General features: G+C 42.3%; 1 protein-coding gene across 1 annotated transcript in view; it reads right to left on the bottom strand.

The window, feature by feature from the left end:
* tsnare1 (T-SNARE Domain Containing 1) overlaps positions 1 to 12,204 on the bottom strand; it is a 138,079-nt gene that overhangs the window by 76,965 nt on the left and 48,910 nt on the right. The window contains exons 3-4 of the mRNA XM_086154904.1: positions 11,223 to 11,300; positions 9,401 to 9,470 (exon numbers count right to left, since the gene is read on the bottom strand). Coding sequence (XP_086011030.1) covers positions 9,401 to 9,470; positions 11,223 to 11,300 — 148 coding nt within the window. The remainder of the gene's footprint in view (positions 1 to 9,400; positions 9,471 to 11,222; positions 11,301 to 12,204) is intronic.

The following is a 12,204-nucleotide window of genomic DNA, read 5'->3' as shown; positions in this document are numbered from 1 at the left end:
AGCCTTTATTACTTGACATGATCTCCAAAGTTTTATTTAAATTTTCTCCATAACTTCACAAAACCACAGCAGCTCCTTGCATCCATCCCTAAATCTCACTATACATACATGATCAAATTCAAAGTTGTTGGTCTTTTATCAAGAGTGTTAAATAGTAAAAATCGGACTCAGTATTTTTCCACTCTCATCTGTTTATGTTTTCTGGAACAAACAAAATGGGTCATTATTTACCAAGTAAGACCCTTTGCACCATTACTTTGTCAGATATGTCTGAATTGGAAAAAGACCATAAACGCTGAACAAAGAGTTTTCTGAGGTGTCTATTTTAAGTGTTCTTCAAAGACCCTATGGTAACTGAAATATAAAAAAAAGGGTTACGAATTAAAGAGAGTTTTTAGTCATTTAGGTTCACAAATACAGTATAGCCAGCTTTTTAGGAACATTTTCTTGAGAAACCACTACTTAAAATTAAAAAAAAACAAAACTTCCTTTTGTTGTCATAAAAAAATCCTTGTAGTTCTACAATATGCCTTTTCTGCAAATGCATTATTTTGGTTCATTCAACAAAATATATCAAGTTATATGCGTGAATAATAAATAAATAAAAAACAAACATTATTTCCACTTTGAACCAGTCCTCATATACAATATAGTCTAGCAGAAACTTTTTCGAGTTCCATCTTACTCTGCAGATTATCTGTAAATGACTGGACAGATTCATAAAGCATGTTCAAGCTTGTAGATAAAATAAATAAACAAATATACAATCAATAATTTTAGATATTCCTTTGGCCATTGTGCAAGAACAAGAGGGCCATCAGGTCTGGGGACAGAGAGGAGCTGAGGAGAGTGAAGGATTGAGTCAGAGACATGCTGAGGACATGCAGGAACATCTAAAGGAGTAAGGTGGAGGCCTAGCAGAACAATATGAAGGCTGTGTGGACAGAAATGAGGCATCACTGTGTTTAAGGGGAAGAGCCAGTGGGGGACCAGGAGAGAACTGCTGAGCTCAATCAGTCCTTGAATAGATTCCAACATGTCCAGACCCTCACACATCCAGAGGAACACCTCCCCTTCACTCTCCTGTGGAGCTCCTCTCAAACTCCTCCTCCTTGACACCTATTCCCTCCCGCCATTCGCTGAGGACACCGGTATGCCTACCCATCACGCCTGCCAATCCACTGAGGCTATTGTCACCCGCCACCCTGTGGCTGTGACCACAGACCAGGCCAGGAGACAGCTCGAGAGACTCAACCAGAGTAAGGCTGCAGGTCCTGATGGCATCTCCCCCAGGATTCTGAAGACATGCGCCAGCCAGCTGTCCCCGATGCTGAAGCACCTCTAAAACCTGAGCCTGAGCCAGGAGAAAGAGCTGGTGCTGTGGAAGACGTCTTGCCTGGTTCTCGTCGCCACCAGACCTGGAAGACTATCATCCAGTTGCCCTCACATCACATGTGATGAAGGTTCTGGAGAGACTGGTCTTGACCCACCGCAGGTGAAGTCGGTGCTGGACCCTCTTCAGTTTGCCTATCACTTAGGTGTAGAAGACGCCGTCATCTACCTGTTGCAACAAGCTCTACCTGCTGTACCCGAGTGGTGGAGGAGGTACTGTGAGAATCACATTATTTGATTTCTCCAGTGCTTTCAACACCATTCACCCACTGGTGTTAGGCGAGAAGCCTAACAATGTGTCAACGGCTGTTAGGCGTGTCAATGGGTGTCAACGGCTCTGTGACCTGGATTACTGACTACCTGATGGGCAGGGCACAGCTTGTCCGTCGGGGTAGCGTTCGGTCTGATGTGGTTATTAGTGATACTGGAGCTCCTCAGGGAACTGTGCTTTCTCTTTTCCTTTTCACACTGTACACAATAGACTTGCACTCCAACACAGAGTCATGCCACTTACAGAAATTCTTGGACTCAGTTGTTGTAGGGTGCATACGAGGAGGAGAGGAGAGGGACTGCAGGATGCTAGTAAACAGTTTTGTAGACTGGATTAAACAGAACTACTTGAGGCTGAATGTCAGCAAGACCAGGGAGATGATGATAGACTTCAGGAGTAAGATGGTAATGCCTGCACAGCCTCTACAGAGGTGGTGGATATGGTTGAGAACAATAGATTCCTGAATGATGGGATTGACAACACATATATATATTCTATTTTATTTTATTTTTTTATATTTTTTAAAAGGATTTTTAGATCACTTGTCGCTGTCTTGTCCTTGTATATTTTACTGCTGCTTAGCAATTTTGCAAGCATGGGATCATTAAAGTACATCTCATCTCTCATTATCTCATTGACATGACATGTAAAAGGTGCACATTGTTTTATGCACCGAGAAAGCTGGGGAATCTTCCTGCATGTCTTCACTCCATTAGGACTGTCTGGACGCCAACGGAGCATGTGCATCAAAGCACTTAGCAAAAGACTGACTTTCTCTGACTGTTTTTTTTTTCTTGGCCATTAAAATTTAATTTCCCTTTATTTCCATTTCAGACCTCAGGACAACATTTGCACTCTCACTAAAATCAGTGGTCTTTTAAATCATACACACAAACTTTGCAAACTTAACACCTAAGTAATGAATGCAATATTATATTTTTGCATTATTTCTTATTTATATTATTTATTGTTATAAATAAATTGTTTACTTTTTATCAACTCCTATGTGTCCCCTTAATTGCCAGGTCATGGTTATGTTATGTCTCAAGTCATTTTCTTTTGATAGTAAAATTCAAAATCACTGGTAATTTCCTGAGTTCAATTTACTGACTCTTTTCCCTCATCATGTAACCTGAAAATAAATTACATTCTCTCAGGAGTAAGTGGTTTCGTATTTTGATTTTTTATTTGATAATTTATTCATTTTTATTCCTGTTGTGTCTCCTGCCTCTACAGCTCATCAAACTCAAATTTACTTGATCATTCATGTGATCTAAATGAGCATCATACCTTTGCCAATTTGGGTGCTTCTAGCAAAATTTGCCAATTAAATAATTCAAGCGTGTATATAAAACAAATTAATAGACCACAGACTGGTTGTAAAAATGACACGTCCACTCAATACACTTTGGAGAGCTGTCTCCCAAGTTTCTCCACTTCCAAACCAAGTCACTCCTTAGGGCTCTGTATCGGGTTTAAATTAGGATTAACTGCAGTGTTATTGCACACAGACACACAGACACACACACACACACACACACACACACACACACACACACACACACACACACACACAAGACACACATACACACAAACACACACACACACACACACACACACACACACCACTAAACATGGCCAAATATATATTTTGTCATTTTAACCTTTTAATCAACACAAAACATGCATAATGTGGTGCTTGGCGAGGAAATCGTGGCGGAGCTGTGGATGAGTTTAAACTTTATTCAAACATTTCGGCCAAAACGGCAGGAGGCACCCGATGCTCGACTTGCGGAAGTGCTGCTGGAGTCCTGGGCGGAGGGCGAACTGGGCAGAGAGCCTAGAAAAGAGACAAAACTTCACCAGCCAGCTCGTGTGCTGGTTTCACCTGATCCAGCATGACATGCTCCCTACACCTGCCCACGTCCAGCAAAAAATGCTCGGGGCCCGCCTCTAGAACCTGCAATAACCCATCATACAGGGGTCGAAGAGAAAAGCAATGGCTTTCATGCCTCACAAACAGGAACTGAGCCAACATGAGCTTTGAAGGCGCAAAAGACCATGGGAAACAGGGGCCTGGAAACTGAGAGTCAAGGGCGCAACATGGTCCACAAACGGATGGGGTGGTGGAGCAGAACTCTCCGGACTAAAAAAATACCCCTTCAGACCTGTAGCGGCTGATCGAGCACCAGCTCGGTGGGCAAGGCATTAAGGTTGTCCTTAGGGGCTGAACACAGCTCCAGCATAACCGACAGCATACGTTCCCCCCATTTCCACTTGAGAGCACAGCCCACAACGCTGCCTTGAGGAACCAGTAGAACAGGTCACAGAAGTCATTAGCCTGAGGGTTGTACACTATCGTGTGGTGTACCATTGACCCCAAAAACCTTGCCAGTGCCAACATGAACTGTGGACCCCTGTCCTAAGTGATGTCAGAGGAGCCGAAACGGGCAACACCAGAATACAGAAAAGCCCGGGACATGTACGCAGTCGTCATGGAGGACAACGGGACTACACCTGGCCACCTGGGGTTTTGATCAACCATAGTGAGCAGCTGGGAAAAGCCCTGCGGAGGAGGAAGAGGCCCCATTAGGTCAACATGAATGTGGTCAAAGTGCCTGGCCGGAATCAGAAACATCTCGAGGGCTGCCCTAACGTGCTGGTGAATCTTGGTGCGCTGGCACGCCACACATGCAGCCGCCCAGTCCTTAACATCTGTATGAATGCTAGGCCGGATGAACTTAATACGCACCAGCTTCACTAACACCTGGCTCCCCGGTTGTGAGAGGGAGGTGCCCGAGTCAAAAACCCAACAATGCCAAGCCACCAGAACCACCGGACGGTTGGCTGGTAGAGACGTCACAGAGGAGGGAAGGGCTACCTTCCTACAACCACCTCCTGCAGCTTGAGATTAGTGTGCGCCGACTTCAGATCGAGGACTCCCGCGTCGCCAGGCTGCTCGGTGGCCATAGCTGAGAAATCCATCCTGACATGCACAGAGCACACGAACAACAGGCAATGACAGGCAAACTGCAACCAGTGGGACTTCCCAGCCACATGCCTAATGTCCGTCTTGAATTCTGAAATGGTCACGAGATGTAGCTGCTGGTGAGCGGGCCACAGCTCAGCCACTTTAGACATGAAAGTCGACGCCTTGTGATCCACATATCCCGTGAAGGAGCGACACTCCAGAAGAAAACGGAAATGTTTAGTCGCCAGATACAGGGCCAACAATGCCCTGTTGAAAACGTAATATTTGCGCTCACTATCCCATAATTTGCACCTAAAGAACACAAGGGGCTACCACGCATTCGCCTCCCACCAAGCCACCACAGCCCCAACGGCAATGTCAGATGCATCGTTTGTCAACGCTATGGGAGCCGTGGGTGTGGGCTGGATGAGAAGGGCTGCGTTAGCCGGGGCGCGCTTAGCCCCGCTGAGAGCCTGAACCCGTTCTGATGTCCAATCAACCATTTACTTCTCCTGTCTAAACCGCAAAGCGGCTGAAGGAGGTGGGCAGCATGAGGGAGGAAACAGTTGTAGAAATTTACCATGCGCAAGAACTCCTGCAATGCCTTGGATGAGGATGAGGAAAATCAGCCACGGCTTGCACCTTTGAAGGCAACAGGACTGTGCCTTGAGGCGGTGCACCAAGAGGTCAATCACCAGCAATTCAAAACTATCATTTAGACTGAGTTGACTGGGTTGACTGTGAGACCACGATCATCTAAACGACGGAAAACCTGTGTCGGGTGCTCCATGTGCTAATTGGCCAACAGGCTGGCCACCAGAATGTCATCGAGATAGACAAATACCAAATACCAGCAATGAGTCCATGAGTCTCTAGAAGGTTTGAGTGTCTCCTTTCAAATCGAAAGGCATGCGCAGAAACGTAAAAAGCCCAAATTGGATGATCACTACAGTCTAGAGTATGTCTTCCGCCTACAGGGACAGCTGGTGATATCCGAGCACCGGGTCCATCTTGGAAAAGATGGTGCCACTCAACAGACGCACAGAGAAGTCGTGATTGTGGGGGATGGGGCCGCGGTCATTCGCTGTAACATTGTTCAACTGGTGAAAGTCGCCACGACCCATCGGCCTTGGGCATCATGTGGAGAGGGATCGCACAACAGCTCCATGGCTCGCCTTGTGGTCTGCTGGCCCAGCACCATGACCACCAAAAAGTAACTGGCATCCTCTGACAAAATTCCACGCAAGTGGAAAACGGCTTTGACTGGCTGGAACCACACAGCCGGGTTACTCTGCCAGAACTCCGGCAGCCGTGATGGGCAGGGCCAGCTGAGCGAGTTGGGGCGACATGGCTGAGGTGGAGTCAGACAGTTCAGACATCATCATGTCAGGGTCATCAATGTGATGCTTGGCGAGGAAATTATAGCGGAGCCAAGGAGGACTTTAAACTTTATTCAACAAGCACCAACAAGCAACCACTAAGTGTGAATTTCTAGGATTGAAACAATATCCCTGGCTTAACAAAGCCCACCCAGCCCCTAGTCCCGTGGGGTGATAGGACACATCCCTTAGTTTCCATCACAATATATTTGTTGGGGAAAGTACTGGGTACCAGCATACAGGGCATAAACGCATGAATTAACGAGTTATCTAATAAACACTAACAACAAATGAGGAAATTATTACGGAGGCAAAACGTTCAACATGATGCAGGAAAAGATAAACAAAATCTGAGTACCTCAGATAGAAACCTATAAAGACTATATTATATACTTTTGGAGTTATTGAGTGATGAATGTTCTTCGAAAGTATTTTGGTTTTCAGGACATGAAAATTCTAATGAGCCCTGTAATCAATGTTCCCTCTAATTTTTCATATGTCTGTGCATACAGACAACCTCCTTGAGCACACTGAGGACCACTGTAAGCAAAATTAGGTGTGCACGCTGTGGCCACACACCAGTATCACGCCTGGGATCATAGCCTCCATTTAGTCAATATTTTTCCATCAGAAAACTTGCTTACTACTTTAGCTTTGCTGTATGTTTTGCAGAAGAGGCCTTTCTCACTCGAAAAAGAAAAAAATCTCACCCAGTTTCACTACTTGTTTTCTATTTGCACATACTCTGACAGCCATTCCAACTTAAAAGAAGCGCATTTTTCACTGCTTGCTTTCTGCAATTATAAGGGCATTAGCATTGTTAGCATTAGCACTGTTAGCAATGCTAGCATTTGCGGCACTTAACTCCGCCACACTGTTATTATTGTTGTATAGTGCGTAGGGGCAGAGCACATACGAAAGTACTGTCAGTGCTGTGATTTGTGGCGAAGCGTGATTGCATCGTATTGTATGATTGGCTGGACACCTGTCATACACAGAGTTACACTGCTAAATTATACAGAAAAAAATTCTATATATCTAATTCCTTTGCAGTGCGCAAACTGCGTTGGATAGGTTTTCTCGTCCACTGAAAGTCTGCGAGCAGTGCGCAGCTGCGCAGCTTTGAGGGAACATTGCCTGTAATAGCGTATTTGCAGCACACTAGACACTGCAATGATATCGGATCGAGGTGCAGCAGCAGCACAGAGCCAGAAACCCAGTGAATACCAAATGTGCTTGAAACAATAAAGGGAGTCAGAGGATGCTGCCCATTGATCCGCTTGGACGTTTTATCACATGCATTTCCCCAACTACACAGACAGGTCAAAATCTATGAACTGAGATTTGAGTGTCTGACCTATGGAAAGGTCAAGAATAGCTTGTCTCTTGACTATTGTTATTGAATATTGTTTTTTTTTTTAATCTTCATTCTTGTCATGAATAATTTTAGAGATGCATGTTCATGTACATGTATCTTTAAATCTGTACACGAATATTCACAGGCACATATGAAGGCTGTCACTCATTGGCCGTCTGGACTAAGATCAGGTGTAGCTCTGTGATTGAAGACAGGATGGTAGCACAGTGTGTGTTTGAGGGAGATAAAGAGAAGGGGGAGGTAAAAGTTTGATTCCTAGACTAGAGAAAAGACCATTTTTGGCTGAAATGGACCCCTAAAGCACCATCTTCTCTGAGGCTGTAGTGCAGCAGCAGACGACACTTTACATTACTGCTGCCTGTGTCACTGCAATTGTGCACTTTCCCTCTCTTCTGTTGGTGAAAGATTACTGGCAAGTCCATAATCTTTAGGTATTCTATATTTCCCAGGACTGTCAAATTTGCTTTGTGTTCATATTATACCGGAATGGACAATAAATGTGGAAAATCTGCATGCAAATTTGCTGTATGACAACCATGAACACGATATCTTGTGAATTATGTACTTTGCATCGTTGATTTATCTTTCCAAGAATTAGCAGAAGCATTTCCTTCTGGCAGCGAATTTCTACCGAGTGAATATTAAAGTCAGGAAAATCATAGTCTTTCTTCTTTAGAGAAGGTAAACAAAGGTCAGGACCACCCAAAGGGTCTCAGAGACAGATACAAGTGCAGCAAAATGATCTACAGAAAGCCATGGGATAAAAAATAAACCTATTGAACCGTAGCAATTATTTAGAAAATACAAGATGCAAATCAAAAACCTAAAAATGAATTAGACTCAGTAATCATACAATTTACCTTTGGAAAAAAAGAGAAAAAAAATGTTTGCTTACATTTATAAAATGAGTTTGTGATTTGGTGAAAAACATGTTCTCAGAAAAAAGATCTTGATCATTGTTGGAATTTTCAAAATGAAAAATAATTTCCTCCAAATTACCAAAACTTTCTTGTTTTGTTTTATTAATCTCTGCTTGGCTTTATTTTTTATAACTTGTCTAAAATTTACCTGAGAGTTGCTGTGGTATCCCCATTTATATTAGACAAATGGCAATACAACAACAAGCTGTTGTCTGTTGAAACGTACTCACTGCTCTTACTCATTTATGAACAGCGTTTACCTCCATATGTTTCATAAGTGATGTTTAATAAGAATACATCTAAAGTCACATTATGTATTCACATTATGTCACATTATGATGTAATGTACAGCAGACTTTTGTAAAATGATCCCCATTTTTATGCAATCCATACATAATGTGCAATATATTGTGAATTGAGCCATCTTCCTATGAAGTGGTTATGGAAGGTTTATATTTTTTTACATGACCTTTGTAAATTAAGTAGCAAGAAGCATCAGCAGAAAGTAGCCATTAAAGAAGAAATCAAACTAATAAAAATAACCTGGTGATCTATGCAATGGAGTTATAGAAGAAAATAAAAATCAAGAAGTCTCAACTTCTTTACCCCACCACAGAACCCGAGAAATGTGTTTAAAAACAAAGAGCTTGGAGAAACATACGAGGCATTTCTATGTCTGCAGTTTGCATGATTTGGTGTTGTTTGCTGGTTGCATTATTGCCTCCAACATCAGTATTGCTAGTTGAAAGTGGGAATTTAAAAATAAAAATTGCTAGTTTTCAGGTTGGTTTAAAAAAACAAAAAAAAAAGTTTAATGGAATTGGTGATGTGTCATCCAACAGAGGGGCACGATGCATTTCAAAGAGATGCAATCATCTTAAAATTGGCCTTTTTATTCCATTAGTGCTGAATCTGGTCATTGTTGGCAGCTCATCGACAAGAAAAAATATTATTACAGTATAGTGAAGAATAAAACACTGAAAATGTGTATTTTTCTGTAATGCAAGAAAGGAATCAACCTTTACCCACAGAGTTTGTGTATGCTTCCCCAAGCGTGTAAGTGTGTTTGTGTATGATTGTGTCACTCACAGGCTCTGTCGGAGCTCTGGTGTATCTCTAGATGTTCCGAGTGACTGAAGGTTCTTCTCAAGCATGACCACTGTGAGGAAAAAAAGAGGGGCATAAGTGCAGGTGCTAAACTCATAACACATGACAGGATTACTAAATAATTTTCAGTACATGAAAGTCCTAATATTAGAGACATGCTTGACAGATATATTTCTCATCAGTAAAGCAGTGGCTGTATATTATCTCCTAAATTTTCAAACCGATTTCTTCATCTCAGTTTTAAAATGCAATTCAAAAAGATACACTACACACAAAAAAAAAAGGATTTAGTCAGTCACCAATTGTCCAAGTTCTCCCACTTACAGATGAGAGGCCTGTAATTTTCATCATCCGTACCCTTCCATCATGAGACAGAATGAGGGGGGAAAAAAAAAATCCAGAAAAATCACAAATCTGATTTAAAGAATTTGTTTACAAACTATGGTGGAAAATATCATATTTGTTCAATTTGGTCAAAAATATGAACAAAAGTTCATCAATACTTCGTTATATATCCTTTCTTAGCAATGACAGACATCAATTGTTTTCTGTAAGTCTGAGGTTTTCACACACTGTTGCTGGTATTTTGTCCCATTCCTCCATGCAGATCACCTTTAGAGCAGTGATGTTTTGGGGCTGTTGCTGAAACAAAATGGACTTTCAACTCCCTCCAAAGATTCTCTATAGGGTTAGCTAGGCCACTCCAGGACCTTGAAATGCTTCTTATGAAGCCACTCCGCTGCCCTGGTGATGTGTTTGGGATCATTGTCAGGCTGAAAGACACAGCCACGTTTCATCGCCAATGTCCTTGCTGATGGAAGGAGGTTTTCACTCAAAGTCTAATGATACATGGCCCTATTTATTTTCTGCTTTACATGAATCAGTCATCCTGGTCCCTTTGCAGAAAAACAGTCCCAAAGCATGATGTTTCCACTGCCATGCTTCACCGTAAGTATGGTGTTATTCCGCTGCAACCCAGCATTTTTTCTCCTCCATACAAGAGTTGAGTTTTTTCCAAAAAGTTCTATTTTGGTTTCATCTGACCATAGGGCATTCTCCCAATCCTCTTCTGGATCATCCAAATGTTCTATAGCAAACTTCAGACGGGCCGAGACATGTACTGGCTTAAGCAGGGGGACACATCTGGCACTGCAAGATTTGGGCCCCTGGCAGCGTAGTGATCTACCTTGGTAGCCTTTGTTACTTTGGTTCCAGCTCTCTGCAGGTCATTCACTAAGTCCCCTTACTGAATGCTCACTGTTCATGTGGTCATTTTGACCTCACGGGTTGGGATTGTGTGGATCACCAGATCGAGGGAGATTATCAGAGGTCTTGTATGTCCATTTTCTAAGAATTGCTCCCACAGTTGATTTCTTCACACCAAGCTGCTCACTTATTGCAGATTTAGTCTTCCCAGCCAGGTGCTGGTCTACAATTATGTTTCTGGTGTTCTTTCTGGCTCTTTGGTCTTGGCAATAGTGAAGTTTGGAGTGTGACTGTTTGAAGTGTTGAAGTGTTCCTATGATGAAAGTTACAGGCATCTCTCACCTTTTTCAGTGGGAGAACTTGCGCAATCGGTGACCGACTAAATACCTTTTGCCCCACTGTATACATATACGGTATATATATATATATATATATATATATATATATAATACACACACACACACAACAGATGCATCAAATATATAATTTATGCTGTTTTTAAATAATGTCTGAATGTGGTTCTCACAGGACAGACAGAAGAGGACATGGAAACATAGCTACATGCATGCAGTTTTTTTAGGTGAGTGCACATCTTTACCGTTAGCGTTGATCTGGAAGATATTAGAGGAGGTCTCCTGAAACACATCTTGCAGTTCTGAGGGGTTGACCTGTGTGGCTTGAGTGGAAAATATGATATCAGCAAACAGTTCTTGGGTCAATGGAGCATGTATCACCACAGGAGGAAGAGGTTCGAGTAATAAACATGACATCCATACAGAGACTGTAATGAAAAGATAGTGGTTCTCATACAATAGACAAACAAAACATGAAAAGTTGGTGCTAATATCATCCGCATGTACATATCAAACTGTACCCCTACTGACAAGAGTGGAGGTTACAACGATTGTACAGTACCACAAACTTTATACTTTGTGCTTTAATTTTGGCACTATTTTTCCATCACCATTTTTTTCATCAAAATATGCTTTGTCATTTGAAGAAACGTATTTGCTGGTGTGAATGGTAGCACGCATTTATCAGTCATGTGATCAGGGCCCAGTCCACCTCTTTGCCAGGCAGATCGATGGTTATCGGTTCTAACTGTAGTGGATGAAGACGCATGATTTTATTTATTCAAAAACTGTAATACTTTCCTGCACACGGAAACTCACAGGGCTGAAGCTAATCCCAGCTGGCACTGGCCAAAGGGCTGGACTTTCAACCGGTCCAACTTTCTTTGAGATTTAATTTTCCCTGCTCAAACTGAAGGGATCAAAACCCTTAAAACTCATCTCTTCACACATCCAACGCTATGAGGTAAAAGTTTGCAAACTCCAAAATGAAAAGTAAATGTCAGACAAAAACTAAACACATACTGCATTTATCATTTAGTATTACAGAGTGCTGGGGAGATTTCCATATATTTTGCATGATAAAAAGATCTCTTAGCAGCGGCCCCCCTCTAATAATTGTAATTTCAATTCATTTTCTGTTGCTGTGGGTTTCAAACATAGTGATTTCCATCCGACAATTAAAATTGTTGATGACTGATTTTGTGGGATTTTAAAAACATGTAGAAA

Source organism: Fistularia commersonii, chromosome 11, assembly GCF_037954325.1.
Source record: "Fistularia commersonii isolate RoL2024-O1a breed Wild chromosome 11, RoL_Fcom_v1.0, whole genome shotgun sequence".
NCBI lineage: Eukaryota > Metazoa > Chordata > Actinopteri > Syngnathiformes > Fistulariidae > Fistularia > Fistularia commersonii.
The sequence above is the reverse complement of the archived record's forward strand: the minus strand, read 5'-3'. Positions and strand labels throughout refer to the sequence as shown.